This window comes from Bemisia tabaci, chromosome 3, assembly GCF_918797505.1.
Source record: "Bemisia tabaci chromosome 3, PGI_BMITA_v3".
Classification (NCBI taxonomy): domain Eukaryota; kingdom Metazoa; phylum Arthropoda; class Insecta; order Hemiptera; family Aleyrodidae; genus Bemisia; species Bemisia tabaci.
Genome location: NC_092795.1, coordinates 36,045,426 through 36,070,707, shown reverse-complemented (window position 1 = coordinate 36,070,707; position 25,282 = coordinate 36,045,426). Strand labels below are relative to the sequence as shown.

Here is a 25,282-nt window from a genome sequence, read left to right as displayed (position 1 = left end):
TGAGGGACGAAAATACATGCCCAATAACAAGAAATTTCCATGGAGACGCTTCAAAATTTTCTTCTTCCATTTCCAAAAAAAAAATCACTGCCCACATGTTTGTTTAAGGTTTGGATGAATTTAAAAAATGTATATGCTTAAAAGCTTTACATTAGAAATGCTGAAGAAAACTTTGAAACGGTTTCAAACAATTACAGGAGAAAAAACAAATTTGTAAGAACAAAGAAGTACGAAGGAACAAAACTTTGTATAATAATAAAGTCATAGAAAAAACAAGTCTTATTTAAACCCATTGAGTAAACCTTCAAGGTATTATTTGAACACTTTAAGGAAACAAACCAATGTAAATTAAACAATAATAAGATCAAAGACTAAGAGATCTCTTTTGCAAAATCAACAATGCAACATTCAGTGGAACACATTGTTGAAAATCGTCCACTTGTCATTCAGAAAATAAATTAGAGACTACATTACATTTCCAAAAATGAATGTGAAAAGCTCATCTTAGAGAAAACTTTTAAAGAAAGGATAAAATAGAACACTTTCATTTAACTACTTACACAAACAATATTTTGAGCACTTGGAAAATATTAATGAGTATGAGAGAAAAAACTAAAGGCACAAAAACAAATAATTTCAAGAAATATTTGGCCACCGTATTGAATGAATAGTTGAAAATAGTAGTGAGTAAGAGAGAAAAAACTAAAAGCACAATAATACATATTTCAAACGAAATAGTTTGCTGACAAATGACTAAAGTCAGAGAAATACCTTACACAAAATCACAGGCTAAATATTTATTGCAGTAAAAAGCTAATTTGTCAAATGAGGAGCTTGGAGGACAAGGCGCATAAGTGCAGGTTTTGCTCTTTCAAGAAATATGCATTGAAAGTTTCAAAATTACACAGAGCCCACAGCAGAAAAAAAGTTCAGACTCACTTTTTGATGCTTTAAATTGAATTTTTGCGGTGAATTTGTCACAGAATATATTTTAGGACTACTTTTAGATGAAACATTAATATCTCAATTTTTTCGAACAATGCACTTATGCGCCTTGTCCTCCAAGCCCCTCAAATTTTCATTGCATCATTAGGCTTATTGTCTTAATGAACTCCATGACAGTTGCAAGAGACTTTATGACACTTTCAAACATAAACACAATGAACTTAAGTTATTTATCAAGTGTTTTTAACACTTTGAGTTGAGCAAATTAACCAAAATTTGACTAAGGTCCAAATCTTGGTAGTTGTGTAAAAAATGTTGCACACAGCCAGTGAAAAAAATATTCAGAGTTTTGGCCACTGACAATTAAGTATTAAGACATACTTAAATAAGAACAATACAGACGAAGAATGATGACCAAGGAAAATAAATTTTTGGAGATATGCATAAGTAACATGGTAACTAAAAAAAGGAAAATTCTCACGAAATACTGTCAGTGAACAATCAGTGGGAGAGAGAGGCATCATCTTCAGTTGCTGATTCATTTTCCGAATTTTCCTCTTCGGCACTGGAATCATCCGTCTCAGCAGAATCTGGAATTTACAGATTGCGCCTGAAAAAAAAAGAAATAAATTAATCACTGACTGTCACAGCTGAGGAAAGACGTTACAATTACATCCAAGTGTGAGCGCTAATTTCAATGCCAGCTTCTAGCAGGTCAATTTTCGGTAAAGATTCTGGAGAAATAGTGAGTGGTGATATAAATAATCAAGGAGTAAAAATCTTGATTTTCGACAAGAGACGGTGCATGTCCAGTACTCTCTTTTTAAGCATTCTCAAGCCAAAAAAAAAAAGAAAAGAAAATTGTTGAAATAGCTTATCATTCAATGATCATATCTTGTTGAGAAGAGATACTCACCTCTTTAACTTGCCCGCCTCTTGCACCAAAAATGTGCTGCAAGTCTTGTCAAGTTTACATAAAACGGCATGACTATCGCCCCACAGTTCAGTAACGATACCTGAAAAAAGAACAAAAAACTTACAGAAAAACGGTCTTGTAAGATACAAAATCATCAGGCTAAGACACAGTTCACTGCAGTAAGTAAATTCCCGCATATTATAGGAAGCAGCTTGTTTTTTGTGCGGAAGTTCAGACTTCTTTCCATCAATTTAGTAAAAAAGAAGAGCAAAATAGATGAAAAACCTAACGCCCTTTCCTTGCGTAAACTTGTGAGAAATTAAATTTTTAAAATTCATGGAAAACTCAAATAAAATTATGTTAATGATTCTAACATTAAAAAATAAAGAACACAGACTTGTGAGGCAAGAACTTACTTTTTTGCATTTCATAGAATTTCATATCCGTGAAAGCACTTTTATTATGGTCTCCTTGTCCTTTCCAGTTGAAATGCACAAAGAGTGAAGGGTCTAATATTTTTCTAATAAACCCTCTCGCAGTGGCAACGACTCCGGTTTTTTCAACCTTCCCTTTAAGGGCATTTTTCTGAAACAAATAGATAGGTAAAAAGAAATAAAAATTGTTGCCATCGGGTGTTTTGAAGTAAGTGCGGGCATCAATCTTTGAATTCAAAAAGCACTGCGGATGCGCAGACTTCAATTTACGAGCAAGGGAACGGAGTTGCTCATGGCTGACATCAGCTTCGAATGCCCAATCAGTCAAAACAGTTGTGATTGATGAAGAGGGGTCATCATCAAAACGCCCAGGTGTACTGTCTACCGAGGCAATATTTGGTGGTTCATGGTTATTCGGAAATTCAAAAATAGGCAAAGGAATGGGTTCATCTTCATCTTCTGATTCAGAATCAAAAATGGGAGGACGCTGACAGAATACTTCCTGAATGGGAGACTCAGGAAGCTGATGGACATGGTCATGAGACAATTCAATATCTTCCTCTGCTTGCAGATCAGAAGCCGCAGAGAGTTGCTCGGAGGACTCTTTGCTCATCTCCAACGGTGACTCTCTGGGAGTGCCTTCGCGAATATCATCATGTTTCCTCTTTCTGGCTGCCGCAAGGCGTTTTACTTTCCGCTCTCCGATAAAAATGCAAAGGGCTTTGACATGTTGTCAGGTACAGGCTGTCACAGAATCTCAGAACAAAGTAAGAACACCTAAATGGTGGCTGACTTATTACCTCGGTGTTGTTTGAAGCATTCACTTTCCCTTCCATAGTGGATTTAACGTTTCACTTTTCATTCACAGCATAGTCAGAGTACGGCAGTGCAAATTTAAATCCAGACACACACTACACACACTGTACAGTTCAGTTCGAGTTTTGGGGAGCGAAATTTCGTTTTAGGGCATGTGGAGGAATTCTTGGAATTTAATTCAGTCTTGTCTCCAAACCAGCATGACTTCAGAAGAAATCACTCACTGGATGATAATCACAATATATTAAATAAGGAGATCTGGGACTCGGGGAGGCACTTGAGAGACGATGAATGTTGTCACAATATCGTCCTCTACATTAAAGGTTCTTATGAACACAGTAGATATCTCTACATAATTCGAGTGTTATATGGACACAGAATCCTGGAACAAGTATTCTGACCAAATCGGGACCGCAGCACCATGTGCGATCTGTTAGCGTTGGGCGGGGCTCTGGGAGACTCAGATGAGGATGAACTGGTAGCAGAGGGGGTATGTCCAGCACCCAAATTAGCTCCTGGTGCCTTATGGACTTTCTTCTTTTTCGGAGGAGGTTCGGACATTGTCACAATGAAGCAAATCCAAATAAGTCAACAAGGGAAGGTACTCACTCGACCCTTGCAACAGTACTGTGTATCGCGAAAGAACTCAACTCGACCACTTGACGTAACGTTCCAATACAACCACGGGCCCCAGGTATTGGTCAGGAGACTGTACCCCACTAGGACCTCTCTCTTGAGAGGCAGGCCTTTGCAGTCGTTAGGCATTTACTACTCCTATCCACATCGGAGTAGACTTAGCACGGGCTGTGGATCCCCACACCACGATTTTGGCCAACCCTAATTTAGGGCCCTAGTAGACCGTGTTTTTCACCACTAAGTGGATCCACTCCTGGGGTTGGGATCAACCCATATCAGGAGCAACGTTACTATTGCTATACTTTTAGTATGAAAGGGTGATTTTTAGGTTCGGGCCCAAATTTTAAAGTATTGACCAGTTAAGGTCGACCCCAAAAACAAAGACGAGTCTTGTGAGTTTCCCTAAATCACCTCGAAGGTAGACCCCTGAAAAGAGGCCCCGCGGTGAACCTATCAAACCCCGGGGCCGCGGCCCCGACATTTAACAAGTGAAATGATATAAACCTGGTATGGAAAATCACACTCCAGTTTTATATCAAGTAACAAGTAAAAATACCTAAATGGTAGAGATGATCTTACCTCGGTATTAATTGAAGCTGAAGCAATTCCTTCATTGGACATCGACTCCATCGTGGATGTAATAAGTTAATAACTCGTAACTTCAATTACACCAGTGCAAATGCAAAATTACGCGCGAACAAAACAATGCACTGCCCACTCCCGGCGCCACGAGCCCCGATGTTCGGTGAGGGGCGGGGGCGTTTTGGGCAAGAACATGTGAAAAAGAGCCGTTTTGGGCGAAAATCAGTAGTACTTTTGGGCGATTGTTTGAGTATTCATATGACTTTTGGGCGAGTGCTAAAATGAGGTTCATAAAATTATTTAACACGACAGTGGCGTCCACTAACAGACTCGCACTACATTTTTTATTCGCACACAGAAATCTGTATGTTCCGTTGGCCAACTTATTCGACTCCGTGAATTTAAAATTATTCACAGCTATACTTTTTTTGCCTCTATAAGTTTTGTACACGGTGGATCTTTGTAGATCCATATTGATAATGTAAGAGGCAGCAAGCAGCGTGCACAAACTGAGGAAAATACAACGCGTTCGCCAAGACCCCGCATCCATGGTCCTTCTTATCAGTGTCCGATACATAACCATCTGATACGCTCACCTGTAAACAAATCCCATGGATGCATTCTTGCCAAAAATTAAAAATTCAGTATCATCTACCCTCGCCCAAAAGTCCTATGATTGACAAGGGCGACCAGCCAATTACCTCGCCCAAAAGGGCCACGCTTTCGGCCTCGCTCAAAAGTCATTCGCCCAAAAGGGATGCGACCTCGGTGAGAGCCGGGACCGCAGTAACCGTTTCCGTCGGATCGCAGCCACGTGGCGCGCAATTTTAAAAATCTGGTATAAATACCTATATTTGGACCCGATATTCATTGAATATTCTGATACGGTTCAAGTGTAACGAATAGCGACGATTGGATATCGAATATTGATACAGTATAAAAATAGTATAAACACGTATGCAATACGATATTTATACGTATCTCTCTGAGACGTATTACTGTGAAGATGAGGATACGTATTTTTGCTACTAAGGTAGTGACCTTCAAATTGTGTGCGCTCTGAAACTACGGTTTTTGTGGGTGGAATACCTTGATCTCAGGGCTATTTATCACGAATTGGTTGCAGTCATTTACCGCAGTTAACCCGCGTACACTTGTCAAGTAAAATAAAACCTGATCAAGCTGAAAATAATTAAAGCAAAGTATGGAACAATATGAAGTTTAAAAAAAATTGTAGTTCCTAATTGTGGATCCTGTGTGTAGTTCCTAATTGTCTTCGCTGATTTGTTTGCGATTCTCCGAAATTTCGAAGTTACGATGACTTGAAAAAACATTCATCCTGGGCATGATTATTTTTGTCTATAGCCGCTTAATTTTTGTATTCATTTTATCTAAAAATGTTGTGGTTTTTGCCAGCTTGTTCCATCGTCCCTGTTTTGAATTAGAATTTCATTATGCTGCTGTACATCTCCTAGAGTTTTTTGGAGGATGATCATTTCAATCTTGACACAGGGTTGCTTTCGGCAACCGCCAACTTTCTTGCGCTAATTCTGTTCTTGTTAGTTTGATGGTAGCTTCTTACAAACAATTATTTTTGAGTATGATTATTTTAACGTGCATCGTCGCATAATATTGAACTTTTCTCGGCGAGCAAAATAGTATTAGAATGCATGCTACCAGTAAGTCGTCACCTTCCAGGCAAAGTATCACAAGCGCAATGCGACGTTTAAAAATTTCTGCCGCCATTTTATTTCTTTACTGAGAAATTGTTGGTTGAATCTGTTTGGAAATTTCACTAAATTTTATCGGCAGCACAAAGAAAATTCAGTGAAATTTTCGGACAGCTTCGTTGAACAGTTTCTCTGTAAAAAAATAAATTGGCGGCGGAAATTTTTAAACGTCGCATGGCGCTTGTGATACTTTGCCCGGAAGGTGACGAAGTATAGAAATGATTTGCGCTTGTGGCTCAGTCAAGTGGGTAATCTCACATTATAATGTTCTGGTTGTCAACCCAGCAGGATGGTAATTCCTATCTGTTCGTTTTTGTCTTAGTTAAATGTTAGTTTTTGTGGGGGTGTTTGATCGGCAGCTTGAGTATAACATTGATATAAATTCCGTGAAAAGTAATTCATTGCGCGTGTCGCATGTGAACAATAAAAGTGTTTGCAAATGACTGTTGCCGCATTTTTTTAACTTAATAGGTAAAAATGTACTTCTAAAGGTTTGTGCTAATCTTTCATCGGAATAAGCTACCCCCTTCTTACCTCTTGAAATATCTCAACCTACTCCAGAATTTTATATGCAAAAGCTGAAATGAAGTAATACCCTTTACAGTGATGTCATCGATATTCCTCCCTTTCAATTTTTTTTGAATCACCATCTTCTACTGCTTGGAGGAGCTTTGATATCTTGGTGAGTTCAACAGCACTTGCATGCATTCTCCAGAATTGTCCAGAATTAAGCAGCAGTTAATAAACATGCGCATCACTGGCAGTCAGCAAGGATGCTGTGTATACGGCTAGTTTAGGATATAATTTTGCCAGGACGCTTGAACGTTAGCTTGAGAATGTTACTTACGATAGTCTCAAAGCAACTAACAACGCTGATAAATTGTATGATCTCAAACGCCTGTTTTGTTTCTCCACAAAGGTTTGACTTACGAGTCGACGCAAGAGCTGTAACTTGACAGGAAGCTCACTATGTCTCCTGTACTAACAGGTGGAAGGGTGCATGTTGTCTCATGAAATAATCATACTCAAGGTGTCAATGATTCATCAAGATTTATTAAACAAGTGTAGATCATGAAACTTAAAAGGACACATTACTTACTCACTTCCGACTTTCCGTCCTGTCTTCCACGTTTTGCATCCAGCCTTTGACGTTATGACTTACTAAGACGCTTAAATTAATCCATTCATTGACATTTATAGTTAAACCTATGTATGAATTCACCTTACAAGCATCCAGTCAATATTTAAACGTTTCTGCAAACGTTTCGGCGCTTCGTGGAGGCCTGCTTCTTCAACCTATGCATGAGAAATGCTGAACATGAATTGGACTGCATTTTGCAATTCGGACATATAAATTCTGGCTCATCTGAAAAAACACTTATGTGCATAGGGAAACTAATAGCACATACGTTGTTTTTAAACTGGGCTGGAATCTGTAGTTCCAAATTGCAAAATGCAGTCCAATTATACTCCCATAAATTCATTAAAATTGCTAAATCAGCTGATATGATAAAAAGAAAAAGCATCGAAGAAACAACGTCATAATAATCAAAATCCAATATTAACCTCCCAAAAAAAATAATAATTCTACAATAAGGGCATAAATTACAGCCCATATTTTATGTACGCGTATAGGAACGAGAGTTTGCTAAAAAGTAATGTCTCCTGGCTCAAAACTTGAAAAAAAACAATGGGCATTTTTACAGATTTTAGGAAGATTCTCGGAATAGACGTTTTTAGGTTTCTAGCAGTTTATCAGTGTTGGAGAAATCACAGATTTTGACGCTTTGCCACACTCGACAGGTAAGATGTTCAATTCCAACCACGCGGAATCCTGTTTCGGCTGGATAGTTAAATCCGAAGTTATCACAAGATTGTGGAATGGAGAGTTTTCCGCCACGCTTAAAAAAGAAGAAATTAAGTGGTGATGGAATCTTTGACCGTGGGAGATTCATACACCCATTAATGTGCATAGGCGGTAAACAAATGATAGTAGTGTTTGACACTACTATCATTTGTTTACCGCCTATGCACATTAATGGGTGCACGAATCTCCCACGGTCACCAAAAGTCAATTTAAGTCACCCTCAGGAGTGATAAGCCCAGATCACACGGAGGCGAAATTGAGTTGAAAATGGCACATCGGTGCTATTGTTGAGTGTTGATGCCAGAATCTAGATTCAGTTGTGTTCACACGTCCGACTGCGAAAATGACGTGAAAATGGCAGAAAAAGTGTAAACAAACAAAACATTTTTTTATTATAGTGAATTTCGTCGCGATTATTTCTAGCTTTTTTTAATATTTAAGTTGTTAATTCAAATTACAACTAAGCAATGGATGATATTCTTACGTTCACTTTACTTGCTTGGACGATTCTGCTGTTGGGGGCATATTATCAATTAAAACTAAAGGCGAAGAAACCCGCCAGAAAGAGGTGTTGGGTTAGGCTAGGCAATGGTTTCTTAGAGGCATCTTGCAGCACGTTTACTTCCATTTTCCACTACACTACAGCTCTACCTTTTAATACATTTCATATTTACAAATTTTACATATATAACAAGAAACTTCCTTCAAAAGAGTCACATTACTCTAATTAGGCCACTCTCCATGCGAAGATAGAGAGCAAATACATTAGCAGGGTTGCCGTGTTTTCAGTTTTAGAGTCCCCGAATAAAGTGGCTAGCCCTGTCAATGTATTTGCTCCCTATCTTTGCACGGAGAGAGTTTGTCTTGATGTAGAGGTGGACTCTCAGGAAAGGGTGGGATATCCCCTCCATTTTCGCCTCAACTTGAGAGCTTTTTTTGAGCTTGGGGGGTTGATTTCAGAGGAAACCAGTGGCACCATCGTGTTTCTCGTGAACTTTTACATGAGAATCAATCGCAATTTAGTCAAATCGCAAATTCCTCACACATGCAACATCTCCATTGTGTCGGAGGGCGCTTCTCTTAGTGGCAGAAGGAAGTGTCAGTGGCATGGCGTGAACAATCGATTATCGATATTTGCCCATTTGAAGCTATAGTAAAGAATCGATTATTAAGGTGTTCGTTACGAACACCCTGTTCATCGATTCTTATCCATAGGTTTAAATGGTAGATCAATCGATTTATCGCAAAGCACGCCACGCCACTGTATAGTAGCCCATACTTTTCCAGCTAAAAAAGAACCGTGATAACAAATTCTCCCCGGCAAGGGATTGAGCCTCGACTTCCGGGGTTGAAGCCGGGCGCGATGGAACTCGGCCACGCTGGAGGCGCCGCGCCGTTGCCAACCGAGAAACTACACCTTTTAACTGAAAAATATACTTTTAGCCCGGAAAATTGAGAGGCGTGTTCAGAAATTACTTGCGCTTATTGGCCACGTGCTTCACAGCTGTTTTCGGAGCTCCCCCTTAGCGTCTTGCCCTAACGGATTGGCCTTAAGGCAAATTAGTATTTAGATTCTTATGAATTAAATCAATCAATCGTTCAATATAAACGTCTAATTTTGACTTTAATGGGTCCTCTAGAGCAATTTTCCCATATGGACAATGCCCATTTTTATTTTTTTTAGTATTTTTTGAGGCGGCAAATTTTTTGACGCTCCTAATTTTTTCAAATTTAGTCTGAAGTTACTGATTCGGATATAATTATTTAAGCATGACACGGCCCCTAAAATGATATTATCAGGTAACAAGTCCATGCACAAATTATATGCCAAAAGTTCAACATTTTACGTGAATTTTTATAAATACCATGCACCAAACGAGCAAGATCTACATTTTTGCGCCTGTTACAAAATGGCGTCATTTCCCCTAAGGCAACACGCTATGTAGGTAACATGTATACATGTTCATCTGGTAAAAACCAGAAGCGCCGAAATGTGTTTCATCAGGATTCTCGCAGCTCTTGCCCAAATGTCTCCATTTCTAAAGGTTATGCTGAACCAGGAGAGTAATTACTTTTCACTCACCCCTTGTAGCCTCTGACGCGATACATATAGTGAATCATAAGTCAGAGTAGGAATTAGAAGTATTTATGCTAAAACGAATGAATCTTAAGCAAATGAATCAAATCAAAGGGAACCATAAAATACCCAAATCCTATGTACCATGTCCTTGCAACTCGCTCATCTCGACATTAATACTTTCAAATGACCCCTAAAGTACATACATTCTCATAAACATTCCAGGCCGAATACATTTAACACATCCGAAACCTCCAACCTTCACGCACCAGAGGGGAACTATAGTTTGTGGCGTACAATTTTCAGCACATTCGAACTTTTGCCATCGAAAAATATAATTTCAGATGGTCAAACGAGTTAAATAAATTGAGTTTAGTCCCATTCACTCAATAATAAGATAATAATGATATAATGACACACCTCTAATCTTGCAATTTTGTATTGAACCTCTGTTTCTCCTATTCGTCTTTCTTTAGGAATTCAAGAAATTTCACCTTATTAGCATTGCATTTCCCTTCGGATTGCAACGTGCCAACCTTAATCAACTTTGGCCATCCATATGTTTCCATCTTAGTAGTTACATGTTCCAAAGTGCCGAATTCTGACCTATCTGATTTATTTACCACCGTGAATACTCTTATTTTTCACAAATGGATTTTTTAAACAAAGAGCATATTGCCAACCCATTAAAATTGTCATAATAACATTCTTTTTACCGTCGTCAAGAACCCCTGATAGAAACTTCAGCAAGACTTATCGCAGTCTCTTACCGAGAGTAAATAAGGTGGACTCACTGAGAAAAAAACTTCGGTCATATGAAGTGAATGTACGGTTTTCAATATCAGTCGTATTGTTCGGTGCATTTGACCGCTCCCTGGATTCTTCTGGGGATTGTTTCCTCGGTTCATGCAACTGAGCTTTCAAACCGAATGGAACTAACGACAAAGATCGGTTGCATGAACCGAGGATGCGGCGTCAGTGTTTAACGTAGAATATGAGTCGGAAAAAGTAAAGAAAATCGAGAAACTATGCACTTTTTCGGATTCAGCGTAAAATTTTGGTTCGGGATGACTTCTAAATCACCGCGCAGAACAATGGTTGGCTCTGCACAAAAAATTGTGACCACAGCAAAATGGAATCTTGTTTGGACTCACCCTTACAAACGGCTTAGCTATACATTTGTCTTTAAAGCAGAGCAAATTTATAGCAATTTCTTTATTTATTTTTACTTTTATTTTTTTTTCAACAATTTCCCTTTACGTTACACAATCCTCACGCGCTCCTTCTAGATCATTACATCAAACTGCTCTTGAAGTACACGATAGACCCCTTTTCCAGAACATTACGCAATTTATTCAGTTGGTTACAAAAGGGCTCAAGCGTCAAAAATGAGAATTCGAGAAAAATGGTTATAACCGTTTTAATTGACCCCTAGAAATATCAGAGCTCTAAAATATTGAAGCGAGTTAGCATTATTCGCCTTTTTTAATAACCTACAATTTAAAACGGGTTGGTTAATGTGGTTTGTACTGGGTTTTTTTTCGTATTTTTATATCTGGCACTTGAGCCCCTTTGTAACTGGCCGATTGTAATAACCGTTTTAATTGACCCCTTAGAAATCTCAGAGCTCTAAAATGATAAAGCGATGAATTAATTAATCGCATTTTTAATTAACCTGCAATTTAAACCGGGTTGGTTAGTACGGTTTGTACTGGGGTTTTTTCGTATTTTTATATCTGGCTTGAGCCTCTTTGTAACCGGCCAATTCGATCTAAGGATGTCCCCTTAAGGAAGGAAAGAGTTAGTTTGCCCATTTTTTCTATTGTTATACGAATTACTGCCTAACGCCCGGCCTCAACGCCGCATCGGTTTGAGGAACATCTGCGTCCAGTATTTATGCAGCCTGCCTCCTTCTTCGTAGCCAACGCCAATTTCCGTGAAAAGGGGGCTCATGATATTCTTCCGGTGCCCAGGACTGTTCATCCACCCGTCCATTACCTCCTCCGGAGTGTCCTGACCCGCGGCGATGTTCTCACCCGCCCCCTGCCAATTTACCCCGTAGGTCGTCATCATTTTCGAAACACCTCCATACGTAGGCGACTCGTGCTCGACGTAGTCTAGGTCGCGCATATCCGCCGATTTCATAGTGGCCAGCTTGCTGACTTTTGGGTTCTCCTTCAAAGGGGCCAGTCCCGCCTTTCGGCGTTCTATGTTCACAAGTTCTACCACTCGCCTCCTGCATTCAGCAGGATCTATACTCGTCGCCTGAAGGAGGAGCATCTGCGTCCAGTAGGGGCCATTCGGGTCTCCTTCCACGTAGCCAACCCCGATCTCCGCGAATTTGGGGTTCAAGATATGCTTCCGGTTTCCGGGGCTGTTCATCCACAAATTCATGACTTGCTCCGGAGTTCGCGGCCCGGCCGCGATGTTCTCACCCATCGACAGCCACCTTATCCCGACTGCCGTCATCATATCTTGAGAATCTCTCACAGCGGGCGACTTGAGGCCGTTGTCGCGCATATCCCTCGATTTGGTAGTGGCCAGCATGTCGAGCTTTTGGTTCTCTGCCAAAGGTTGCAGTCCATTTGCTGCGCGTTTCGCGTTCACGAGCTGTATAACTCGCCTCGCCATTTGAGCAGGACCCTGTGGCTGCGACGGGGAACTCTGGCGAGAGACCGAGGGAGACCAGCCGGGCCGGAAGGACTGGGACCGGAAGGAAGGGGAGTGCTGGAACGACTGGGGTTGGGAGTGCCACCGCCGCGGGGATTGACGTCCACCTTGGGGTGACCCCGGAGGTCTGCGGTACGGGCTCGACATTGGACTCTGCACCGGGCTCGCCATTCTGTGGCCGGAATAGGATCTTGAAGGCGATCTTGAAGGCGATAGTGGCGTCCTATTGCCAGAGTTGCTCCTCGATAGCCCTGGCATACCCTGGCCGTTCAAGAGGGGATGTGGTATTCCCATACCATTTCTCATTCCAGGTCCCCTGAGATTGCTGAATATCTGTTGCAGCATCTGAGGGGGCATCTCCGTGGTTCGAGGCTCCTTACCATTTTCCATAACGGTTATGGAGCCTCTCGAGAACGAGCGAGTGAACGGTGGTTGGCCATGGATGGAACTGGCGAAGACCAGGATGAAGATTGTCAAAACCGGGAGCATCGGTGAGAATAAATTCTTCGTCGCTTTCATTTTGTTGCCGAAAGCAAAAGGCAACTATCAAGCTCGGAATAACCTGTGGAGAAGAAAAACGAAAATTTTTACACTGCTTTATCCGTTCAACTCGTCTTTTCACTGGAAAAAAACACATTGGCTCTAGAATCCAGACTCTTGAAAATATTGACAAGAAAAAATGCTCTTGATTCAATCGGATATTTGCTTGAATCGAAACGAAATCCGCTTAAATTAAGAGGCTTGGTTCTTGATTTAAGCAAAAATCCGATTGAATCAATAGTTCTTTTTCTTGTCGATGTTTTTAAGAGTCTGGACTCAAGATCCAATGTGTTTTTTTTCCAGTGTTGTGTAGAAATAATTGTTCGGGGCACCAATCAACCAACTATTAATTTTCTCGAAGCCCTTATTTTTTTTCTTCGTGTATGCTCGTATGTAATGAGGCTCAAAGTTGTGCTTTATTTTGAGCCTATCAAACTCAAGTTCTATACATACATGGCGGGAAAAGCAACTTAGCGCTGAGCCCTACACAGAGAGAATTTTGGCACATAAGTTTGGTAATTACGGGAAGTAAAACACCAAATAACCCTAGCTTTCGGTTGACAATTATTTCAAGAGTAATCGCCAGGTGGTTTTCTTGAAGAAATTTTAATAAGACGAGTGGTGAATACAACGTCGCAATCGGAAGAATACGTTTTTCTAGTCTCTCCATCGTGATCTGCATCAAATTCACCGTAAACTGCAGTACTAAAATCAACACGAAATTTTTGTTGTTTTGTGTTTCATTTCCTATTTTAAACAAAAGTAACACAAGAACACAAATATTTTTACCAGTGTAAGACTTTAGGTAGGACAGGCTGTAGGGCACAGTTCTACTGATTTTAGTTGGCGCTATTTTACTTACAGTGTTAGGGCTCAGCGGTAGTTAAATTCACTACCGTAAGGGAGTAAACATGCATTTCCTAACTGTCTCTAGTGGGTTATTCCCGATTTGGGACGAGTCAGATCACCCTGGAACTGCTGCACGCGAGCAGGTGTGAGAATAGATGGAACAAAAATCACGATGGTATCATTGAAACAGTCTGAAATCCACTTCTTCAGACGCTATTTGCGTAGTGTGGAACACGCTTTTTCAAATCCCCCGCATTTGGCGGTCGTGCATTCCAGGTATCGTATCTGGAAACAATCAATGGCAACTCCCTGTTAACGAAACTAACAATTCTAAACATTATATTTATCAACATAACCTCCAGATCGATGCCGTACAGCGGTGCCAGACATACAGAGTTAGTTTGTGTGACCCTAGTAGCACAAAGACGTAAAATTTACAACAACAAAAATCCGTAAAAAAAAAGGCGTAAAATAGACCAAAAGTGAATCGCTGATGTAGTCTTTTTTAACAAGAATAATTCGTAGAGAGCACGAGGTTTTTTACTAAAAAAGAACGAGTTTTTTTATCGGTCAATTTAGCGAATTTTCAGTAGGTACAGACATTCTCCCCCAATGTTTTTGTTTTCCGTAACCAAAAATTTTACTTAAAAAATATATGCTCGAAGAGGTAAAAAAGATGAATAGTGATTTTTTACGTGAAAAATTAAAACAAAAAATCAGTGACGACAGTTTAGTACGTTGAAATTGTAGTTACATAAGGAGAGAAATCTGTTTTCCTTCCTGTCCTGAAGGTTTTGAATTTCTTTCTGACCTTTTTTACGTACAAAAACTAAGATTTTTTACGCATATAATATCTTTGTAAGGATTTAATTTCGGTAGTTTTCGTCGTGTGTGTCGTGTTCTAAGTGAAATTTCGGTTAAGAAACATGTATCAGAATGCTGACATTTGTACTTTGTGTAGTGGTCCATTGCGCACTAAGACTTAAAAACTTTGATTTTAGACTTTATTTAATGCCATCATAGTGATGTTTGTGACATTTTACCCATTAAATGTCTATTTCCACGGTTATATCTTTTGCATGCAACAGACTCGCTATGATATTATGATCTGTACAGACCTGCTCTTATTTCTGATCAGGGAACGTCCTAAAATACCATTCTGAAGAAACAGTTGAATTATGAAATCTAAAAATTCAATCTCTATTGACAAAAGCCTGCATAAGTTTTCCATGATGAGATTTTAAGTCCATCTCTGATTCATCATACATTTGCTCTCGCTCTTTCTCCTCCATAACACATGTTTACTTTCCTTTTGTTACAGGTAATATAGAAAATCCGCCTCGGAAGAAATTTTGCTTTTCCATTTGAATAAAAGGATCAAGAAAGTTACTAACGCTAATTTCAAGTGTGAGTTAATTCATCATTATTGATTTCAGCGGATTTAATTAACACTTAGAGGCTAAGTGAATACGCTGAGCGTATTTTTAAAGCAAGCATCTTCTAAAAGCATTTTAATCCACAACCATAGTTTGGCATAAAACGCTCTAAGAATAACTAACAGCGACAGAGATGGATTTCTGGAGGAGGCCAGTAGAAGTTTCTAGAAAGGATCGAGCCTGTGATGAAAAGAGTTGGTCAAATCCAGGGAGTGGAATAAGACAATTTCTTCGAAGTCATGACTTATGGTCAGAGGATGACGGAATGACGGCTGTCAAAAGAATTGCTCAGCTGAATTCTTCTTGAGAAGGGACGAACGAATCGCCAAGTGGATGGCGACAGGGGGTTTTACGAGAAATGTGGGGGTGCCAATTGGATTGCATTTTGCGAAAAGGAACCACGAGCATTGCAATGTTGCTAAGATTGTGCAATTTCTTTTGTCTTCGATAACAAACCTATCCACTGACAGTTTCTATTTTACTCGTTGAAAACTGTGAATCTACGACAAAAATGACTATGTAAATTTCATATTTTTTTCATGATTTCAGTTATTTCCTGCAAAGGATGAATTTGCAGATTTCAGTCATTTCCTGCAAAGGATGAATTTGCAGATTTCAGTCATTTCCTGCAAAGGATGAATTTGCACAATCTTAGCATCATTGCAATGCCTCTGGTTCTTTTTTGCAAAATGCAATCCAGTTCATCAATTGCGCACGGAATCGTGTTTGGATTCTTCATTCTTGTAGTGTAGAGGAGCTAAGATTAAATTAGATCTGTTCAAACAAGACATCGCGTCTTGAAAAATTCGGTTTATGACGTCATCCACTGTGGAAGTGACACCCTTGGTTTCTTCCACATTGGGTTAATCAATAAGTGAAATGCACATTTGCACTGGTTACTCAACGTAAAACTCGGACGAAACTTAAATGGAAGAAACCAGGGGTGTCACTACCGCGGAGGATGACGTCCTATACCGAATTACTCAAAGCGCGATATCCTGTTTCATTTCGAAGAAAGTTTCGTGCCCCCCCCTCCCACCTCCCCCCCCGGGTAATCTTGGCGCGATTTTGCAAATTCCACTTACGTAAAAACGGAACAAAAAAAATCTTGAAAGCTCATGTTTGGACAGATCTCATTTCTTTTTAGTTAATCTACAAGAATGAAGCATCAAAACACGATTCTGTGACCGGCACGATGGACACTGGAAAAAAAAAACAAATTGGATCTAGAGTCCAGACTCTTAAAAACATCGACAAGAAAGAATACTCTTGATTCAATCAGATTTAAGCTTAAATCAAGAACCAAGCCTCTTAATTTGAGCGGATTTCCTTTTGATTTAAGCTTAAATCTGATCGAATCAAGAGTCTTTTTTCTTGCCAATGTTTTCAAGAATCTGGACTCTAGATCCAATGTATGTTTTTTTTTTCCAGTGTACCCTTTCCCGGAAGGGCTGTGGGTGAATAGGGCACTTTGGCGGTTAGGTGTCGTAGAGCGTTAGGGAGTGCGGTAAAAACGGCTTTTTCAGTTTGCATGTATAGGTATCATCGCTGATTTTTTCCACAGATTTTCTCATCATCACGCAGGGTTTTAAAGCAGAGTTCTGAAGCTAAAAACCAGAAGTTTGATGATTCACTCGAATGCGCATCATTTTCTCTTGTCCAGAGTATGAAATATTTTTTTCCCGTCTGCGGGTATAAAATCCCAACTCAATTCCAACATTCTCCCCCCCCCCCCCCCCCCCCCATGTAGCAGTGGCACTATGGCGGTTAGGAGTCGCAGAGCGTTAGGAAGTGCGGTAAAAACGGCTTTTCAGTTTGCATGTATCGGTATCATCGCTGATTTTTTCCATAGATTTTCTCATCATCACGCAGGGTTTTAAAGCAGAGTTCTGAAGCGACAAAACCAGAAGTTTGATGATTCACTCGATTGCGCATCGCTTTCTCTTGTCCAGAGTATGAAATATTTTTTTCCCGTCTGCGGGTATAAAATCCCAACTCAATTACAACATCCCCCCCCCCCCCCCCCCGTGTAGCATAGTGGCACTATGGCGGTTAGGTGTCGCAGAGCGTTAGGGAGTGCGGTAAAAACGGCTTTTCAGTTTGCATGTATCGGTATCATCGCTGATTTTTTCCATAGATTTTCTCATCATCACGCAGGGTTTTAAAGCAGAGTTCTGAAGCGACCAAAAACCAGAAGTTTGATGATTCACTCGATTGCGCATCGCTTTCTCTTGTCCAGAGTATGAAATATTTTTTCCCCGTCTGCGAGTATAAAATCCCAACTCAATTCCGACATTTTTTTATCCCATGTAGCAGTAATGGCAATATTGTGTGTCACGTGCCCTCCTCGTGTTTCGCACATGACCTTTTGACCTTTAATGGTAATTTCCAAGCTGAGCGTGTAGTTCTGAAAACTCTCAACCTTATACGTCACGTTTGTTTCGCACTAAAATTTCTGCGCTTTACAATGGTTTCGCAGCATTTCCTTGACGTTTTCCATTTTTGATGGTATTGAGGTCCTTGGTACAGATATTATGGACGGAAAAAGAGTTGCAAGATTCGTCGGCTACTTAAATTGTGAAAACGAAAGTTGAGCTATTAGCCGATTTTACCGATATATGCAATGATTGCAACTCAGGCCATGCTTTAATAAAAAACAATGTGCAAGAGGTTGTTAATATGTTTACAATATTAACTTAACATGGTGGACAAGCAAACGTTTCGACCTAATTATTAGTCTTCATCAGTGCAAAGGAAAGTAGGAACATAGAAAGGAATAAAATACGTTGATAAGATGCATCATCACAAAGAAAAAGAGAGAAGATTCAGATTCGTTGTTTTTTCCATGCACCATGTAGCAATCTTGTAGTGATTTTCCTTTTTTCTTTGTGATTATGCATGTTGCCAGTGTTTTTTATTCTTTTCTATGTACCTACTTGCCTTTGCACTGATGAAGACCAAAGTGTTGGTCGAAACGTTTGCTTGTCCGCCATCCTATATATTAAAATGCAAAGTTCCGAATCTTGGGGCATTAACTTTGAGAGAACCACCGGACCGATTTGCGTGATCTTTTTTTTAAATGAAAGCCCCTGAGCTGTAGATTTGCAGGCTGTGATCGTTTTTTCGATTTTCTCAAATTTTCTCCCATAATTTTCTCAAATTTTCTTCGATGCATTAAAACGGAGGTCCGAATCTTTGGACGTTAACTTTGAGAGAACCACCGGACCGATTTGCATGATTTTTGTTTTAAATGAAAGCCTGTGATCTGTAGATTTGCAGGCTGTGATCGTTTTTTCGATTTTCTCAAATTGTCTTACTTTTATCGACGAGTGAAGTTTAGCTGGGCTCAAATTTTCTCCCATTTATTCAGACTAAAGTCCGCATTTTGGGACATTAACTTTGAGAGAACCACCGGACCGATTTGCATGGGGTTTTTTTTAAATGAAAGCTTCTGATCTGTAGATTTGCAGGCTGTAATTGTTTTTTCGATTTTCTCAAATTTTCTTACTTTTATCGACGAGTAAAGTTCAGCTGTTTCGAGCGGTCATCTGGCCGCTACCTGCTTGCCCGTCCCTAGATACCCCCCCTAGGGTCTCAGCCACCCCTCCCACCACGTTCTTTCGGCTATCTCCGTTTTCTTTCGTATAGCTTTCCTCCCACCAACCTCAAAGAAGGTTTGGGTCGCATTGTCGTTCGTCACTCACCACCCACATTCCGTCGCAATCTCTCGGCTACTCCGCTTCACCACTTCTTGATAGGCATCCTGGCGGTTTGACTGACCCTGACTTATTAACTGCAGCGGTGCGCACACGTATTGCTAACAACATGTATTGTTATGGACATTTCATTCTTATTTGTTCTTTTCTCTTTCCAACTTTGTTTCAAATTTGCTTGATACTTCGTTTCTTCCTCTCTCTTTATTTTGTTGGTCGGTCGACTACGTTGATCGGCTTTTTGCTATTGAAAGCACATTAAGACTTCATGGATTTTCAATATCATCATTTGATCTTCCGGAATTGCTTCCAATTAACCTGAATCTTCAAGGGTCGGAGCCTGACTCTCCTCCCCCTAAAACTATGATTCCATGATTTCTGCCGCTAACCCAGAGCAACATCAAATTATTTCTGAAATAATTAGTCTCATCCAAAATCCATCTTACACGTGTAATGCGATTTTCATTGATGGTCCAGGAGGATCGGGAAAAACTTTCGTTTAAGAATGTCTTACTGCGTATTGTACAAAGGAAAACTTAGACGTCATCTCCGTTGCTTGGACAGGTATCGCCGCATCGTTGCTACCTAACGGTCGGCCGGTTCATAGCAAATTCAAAATTCCTTCGGTTCTGAATGAGAATTCTGTGTCGAGTCTGACGGTTAGCTCAAGAGAGGCTGAGACTATTCGGAAAACAACGATCATTTTTTGGGGTGAAGCTCCCATGGTTATCACGCATGCTCTGGCATGCATCGACCGACTTCTTAGAGAATGGGTAATGATATCCCTTTTCGAGGAAAAATTGTCGTCTAGGGTGGTGATTTTAGACAGGTTTTACCCGTTGTTCCGCATGCTTCTCGCCAAACATTGGTGCAAAATGCAATCAAATTCTCACCACTTTGACCTCTTTTCAAAATCAGAAAACTTACTCAAAATATGAGAACTTTGCAAGACGAAGCGGAGTTTGCAAAATTTTAACTCGAAATAGGTGATGGTGTTTACCTTTCTGCTAAAAAAGGCCATGCCGGAATTCATTGATTTACCGACAAGCAGTATTACTGAAACTGATATTATTACTGAAATTTATGGAAAAGATAGCTTCCTCATGTTCGAACGTAGATTTCACAAACTGCGCAATTCTGGCCCCTAAAAATAAGCATTGCAATGAAATTAACGACAAGGTTGTTGAAGTTCTTTCAGGTGTCTCTAAAACGTACTTCAGTGTTAACAGGCTCATTGTAGAGGAAGAGGGAGAGGCTCTCAATTTTCCCCTCGAATTCTTGGACAGTCTTAATCTTAGTGGCTTACCACCGCATAAACTCACACTTTTGGAGGGGGTTTTTGTCATGCTTTTAAGAAACCTCAACGTTTCTAAAGGTTTATCGAATGGTACCCGATTGATCGTCTGGAAACGTTATGAAAATTGTCTTGATTTGCAGGTCATTTCCGGCGAGAAGGCCGGTGAAAGAATTTCACTGCCAAGAATTGATTTGTCACCTGCAGACTCCTCTCTCCCTTTCTCTTTTAAGAGGCGACAATTTCCAATTCGCATTGCGTTCTGCATGACCATCATCAAAGCTAAGGGTCAAACACTGAAGCGAGTCGGCATTTATTTACCCCAAACAGTTTTTGGCCATGGTCAACTATATGTTGCACTCTCACGAGCTACATCGTACAAAAATTTTGAAGTCCAAATTCTTCCAAAGGCAACCGTACAAAAAACATCGTGCACAAAGAGGTGCTTCGATCTTTTATAAATCCCAAAAGCCTCATAGTCATTAGAAAATTATCAAAAAATAAAAATAAAAAAAATTAAAAAATAACACAAAAAAAAGAAAAACTAATAATGCGAGCTTTTTATAACATTTTTCGGTAGAATGGCAGTCTCCACCCTGTAACGCAGAGAGGCAGTTAAATTCCTTGATCTTCTGCCGCAGAATCATCATCATTATTAAATAGATTCAACTAATCGCTCCGATTCCAAATAAGCTACTGCACCACCATTGCTAGCTGTGGAGGGCGCCCGCAGGGCGCCCGGAGCAGCTAGTGTTAAGGTAAAATCGTAAATATATTAACATCCTCTTGCACATTGTTTTTTTTTTTTTAAAGCATGGTCTGAGTCGCAATCATTGCATATACTTGTAAAATCGGAAAAAGAGATAATAGCCCCGGTAATGCAACCTTACAGTTCTACTAAAGTTACGAACATTGTAAAATTTTCGCTTTGTGAGGCCAATAACACCTAAAATGTTTAAGACTTGAGCGCAGTTTCTCTCTCCCCCTTGTAGTTCTCCGAGAAGAATTTAACAATTTTCCCTCAGAAAATATTTTATGTTTCTCCTTTCGGGAGAGGGGCGGAGGGTTCTCGATGTCTTATGACCGAACAGTTACTATGCTATGGTCATGTAACCATGAGGACGGAAGAACATTTACCAATAAAGATGACTAATTGGCTTCCTCTCAGGAGGAAATTAAGCCCAAACGCTCAGTGAAAGGTTGGAGACACGGGGTTGAACAAAAATTGAGGAATGCTGGCTCCCAGATTGACTGTGGGAATTCGGGAAGAAAGGGGTCCGTCGCATTTAGGAATCGCCAAGCGCCAGGGAGCGTCGCAAAGGCGACTCTTATGTATCAAAAATGGGTCCAAAATTAATTGTGCTAAACAGATGTTTCTACATGGCAAATTTCCCTTCTTATATTTTTATTGTCATATACTCTGGATCAGTTTTAAGGGTGTGCGTCGGGTTGGTCAGGCGTCGTAGAGCGCGAGGAAGTGCTATAAGCGACCCATATGTATGTACGAGTGTCGTCCAGAAAGTAAGTTTACCTATTCAGCACGCCCTTAACTAAGATAGATAAAGATAATCTGTAAAAAGCGTTAAAAAGCCATTACTCACAGCTTTTTAACGCGCTGTAGATTGGTTTCCTAAAATTCAAGAAAAATGGATTTTTCCTAAACTGTCCTCCTCTCCGCGCGGTTCCAGAATTTAACGGAGCGCCACAGGCAAATAAGCAGCTGCTGTGTCTATCGCTAGAAAAAGGCTTAAAGGTGGTTGAATTTCATGTAAAATATGAGGAAACACATTTCTAAATCAGAATATTGCAGGTTTATTCGATATTAGTGGATTTGAACTGCAGGACGTGAAAAGGTTAAGCCACAATTGGTTTACTCGTGGAGTTGTGCCGGCTGAATTTGGTTTCGGTGTGTGAATTGCGCTCCATAATTCGTATTTCAACCAAAAACAGTGACCGAAGCTGCTCAAAATCAGGTTAATTTACAGTAAAGTTGTTGTCAATTTTGCATATTTTTCAAAATGGTGCTTCTTTGACGAGATTTCTTCGAGAGCGGGCGGAGTAATGTGAAGCCCTATGAATAATTCAGTTATTAAGAGAGAGTTAACGCTGTACATTCAGTTAATTATTGTTCAAATAAAACTGATTTTAAAGTAAATACAGTCAATCCTGCAATTTTCCAGATGGTTAATGTTCTTTCTTATGTTTTACACGACTTTCAACCATTTTTAAGCCACTTTTTTCACGATAAGCGATAGATACAGCACTCACAGCAACTCACATCCTAATGGAGCTCCGTGAAATTTTTAAGAGGAGGGGGGTTCAGAAAAATCCTTTCTTTTAAAGTTAAAATGTATAGCGCGTTAGAAAGCTGTGCGTGGCGGCTTTTAAACGCTTTTTACGGATTGTCTTTATTTATCTTAATTGAAGAGAATTTGAATAGGTAAACTTACTTTCTGGACCACCCTCATAAATACTGCAGTAGCTTATCGGTCATTTTAAAATTTACTTTTTCTTGTTCCTTTGTATTTTTTTCTAGTTACAAAAGTGGCAATTAGAGCGCAATCCGAAATTGTAGCGCACGCGCAAAGAAATTACCAATCCTCAGTGATTTTCTGGCAAACGTAGGACAAGACCCACCTCTCGGAATTTTATACTCTTATCGTATAATAAAACTTAAAAAATTAGCCGGAATTTTCTTATAATGATATAACAAAGTAATAGCCCCATGTAAACGCCCTTGAGTATCTCTCCTTTATTATTTCAACTATAAATCGTAACAAATTATTCGAAGGTCAGAAAAAAACTTGCATGCGAAATAATATTTTCATTCGAAAATCAGAATTAATGGTCGGAGAAAGCGAAAACATGCCCCGTAAACTGACACGGTTTTTTCATGAGTCTTCTGATTTTTCACGAGCTCGGTTCACGTTTTTCCCCATCTCTCGAATATGACACCCGATAGGTAAATCAAATATCTAGATTTAAAATGTAGCATACTCTCAGTAACTACAGCCTAACTATACAGCTCACTAATTACACGCGATACATACTCGAATAGAGAACGAACCGATCAACGTGATCAATGTTTACTCCATTTCCCTCATTTTTTGCGGCCTGAACTCGGTTCAACCGCAAGTATGAACCCAAATTTTAGAGGTTCTAATTACACTTCAATATCATGATAAAAAAGGATATCGTACCTGATTACGAAACACGGTAACACGGTGGACTTTTAACGGAGGAGCACTTCCTCCGGTTTCGGGGCTACCGATCTGATCAGAACCTTTGAGTGATGTGCACTGTCGTTTCCGTGACGCCTCCCGGGAGGATAAGTACATTCGAGGAAAAATAATCGTACGTAAGTGCGCCGTCGTTCTGGAGCTGCCAACGCAATCTAGGCCGCCTGGCGGGGCAAAAAAGAGAATGGTGATCGCCGACGCAGAGGTCAAAAAAAAGTAATGAAAAAGTCTATTAATGTATTTTGATCCGGTGCAATCTGGGTAATAGAAGTTTTCCTCGTGGAAAATTTTCACATTCACTATCGACAGTTTTTCCTGAAATATTTTTCAATGAGTCATGTTAATAATTTACTACGGTTCTTCTAGTTCTGTTCTGGGTCAAGTATTGTTGGAATTTTGCAATTTCATCGGTTCTGTATTGTCGCCACTCGTGTGAAAATCATGTGACAATGAATCGTGTGATAAGTCATGGAAATGCTAAATTGCCTGTCCTCAGTGTTTCAGGACGCCGATGATCATGATAAACTTGAAACTGCAAGATTTAAATCGTAAAGACGTCAGGTAATTAATACTTTTACCAAAGGATTTATTGTTTCAGTGTAACCTCTGGTGACAGGGGTATTGGCGTGCTTCCAATGTAGTTGCCTCAGAGAAAGTCTGGGGGAAAATCAATATTTTTCAATCAAAAATCAAAAATATATTTTAGGCCAAGTCAACCTTCTACAGGGAGAAGAACAAGTAACCAGCCAAAATCTCATAATACAATAACAACTTAATTTGGGGAAAGGTTAGGCATAATACAATAACAACTTAAAAGGTTAGGCAAAGGGGGACAAATCTGAAGAAAAACCCCGACTGTTTCGAAATTGTTACAATTCCATTATCAACCGGAAACAAAAATGAGTTTTCAATTCGCTGTTATTTTGAGACCGAGACATAGACATTATCTGAGATTGGAACCCTACCAAAAATCTTCCGATGACATTTCTTCCTAAATTTTTGTAAGAAAACATTTATATAAATATAATTTTTTGGCGTAGTATGCGATATCCAAGTCGCATCATTCCTTAAAAAGCCTCATTCTAAAATATTGGTCAGGGTTTTCAAAAAAAGTAAAGTCCATATAAAACACCATGCCAGGGAATTTCTTGTGTTGTACATACTAGTAGCTGTTTTCAATTGTATGTACAAGTTTAGGATTCAACTTACAGACAAAAAAGGAACACACATATACGGTTTTCATTAGTTTTGTATTTTTTCTGAATTGAAAACTTAAAAATTCCACACATAATAACTGATTGGAATAATAATTCGAATTCTAACAATTTTTTACATAAATATTGAGATCAGTTTTTAAGAAAATGGGTCAACACCTATGTTAAAATAATATCACTAATTTCGCGTGCTCTCACAAACAGAACAAACAACAAAAAGAAGCATTAGAAAGAACACTGAATGAAAAAATAACACCAGACAACATAATGAAGATAATGCTAGATTCTAGGAAAAACTGGACAGAGGTCTACAAATACATTAAA

The 25,282-nt window shown here is 39.6% G+C and overlaps 3 protein-coding genes across 5 annotated transcripts in view; 1 reads left to right on the top strand and 2 right to left on the bottom strand.

The window, feature by feature from the left end:
• The window catches only part of MCU (mitochondrial calcium uniporter), a 389,493-nt gene that overhangs the window by 226,089 nt on the left and 138,122 nt on the right, over positions 1-25,282 (top strand). The window contains exon 1 of one of the 2 annotated variants that reach the window (XM_019060585.2): positions 15,429-15,469. The exons of the other annotated variant lie outside the window; for it this stretch is intronic. The gene's annotated coding sequence lies outside the window, so the exon portion shown is untranslated. Of the gene's footprint in view, positions 1-15,428; positions 15,470-25,282 lie in introns of those variants that run through there. 2 annotated transcript variants of the gene reach the window in all.
• On the bottom strand, positions 1,422-5,088 carry LOC140224246 (uncharacterized). The gene is made up of 3 exons (XM_072298279.1): positions 2,278-5,088; positions 1,862-1,961; positions 1,422-1,555 (listed from the first exon to the last, which is right to left on the bottom strand). The coding sequence occupies exons 1-3, from the start codon at positions 2,906-2,908 to the stop codon at positions 1,543-1,545; spliced, it is 744 nt and encodes a 247-aa protein (XP_072154380.1). The 5' UTR covers positions 2,909-5,088; the 3' UTR covers positions 1,422-1,542.
• Positions 9,595-23,857, bottom strand: LOC109043392 (uncharacterized). Of its 2 annotated transcripts, none has more exons than XM_019060581.2 (2): positions 23,706-23,857; positions 9,595-13,235 (listed from the first exon to the last, which is right to left on the bottom strand). In XM_019060581.2, the coding sequence occupies exon 2, from the start codon at positions 13,190-13,192 to the stop codon at positions 11,858-11,860; it is 1,335 nt and encodes a 444-aa protein (XP_018916126.2). In that variant the 5' UTR covers positions 13,193-13,235; positions 23,706-23,857; the 3' UTR covers positions 9,595-11,857. The 2 variants fall into 2 exon arrangements, with proteins under 2 accessions (XP_018916126.2, XP_072154376.1); XM_072298275.1 differs by lacking the exon at positions 23,706-23,857 and adding an exon at positions 14,076-14,347.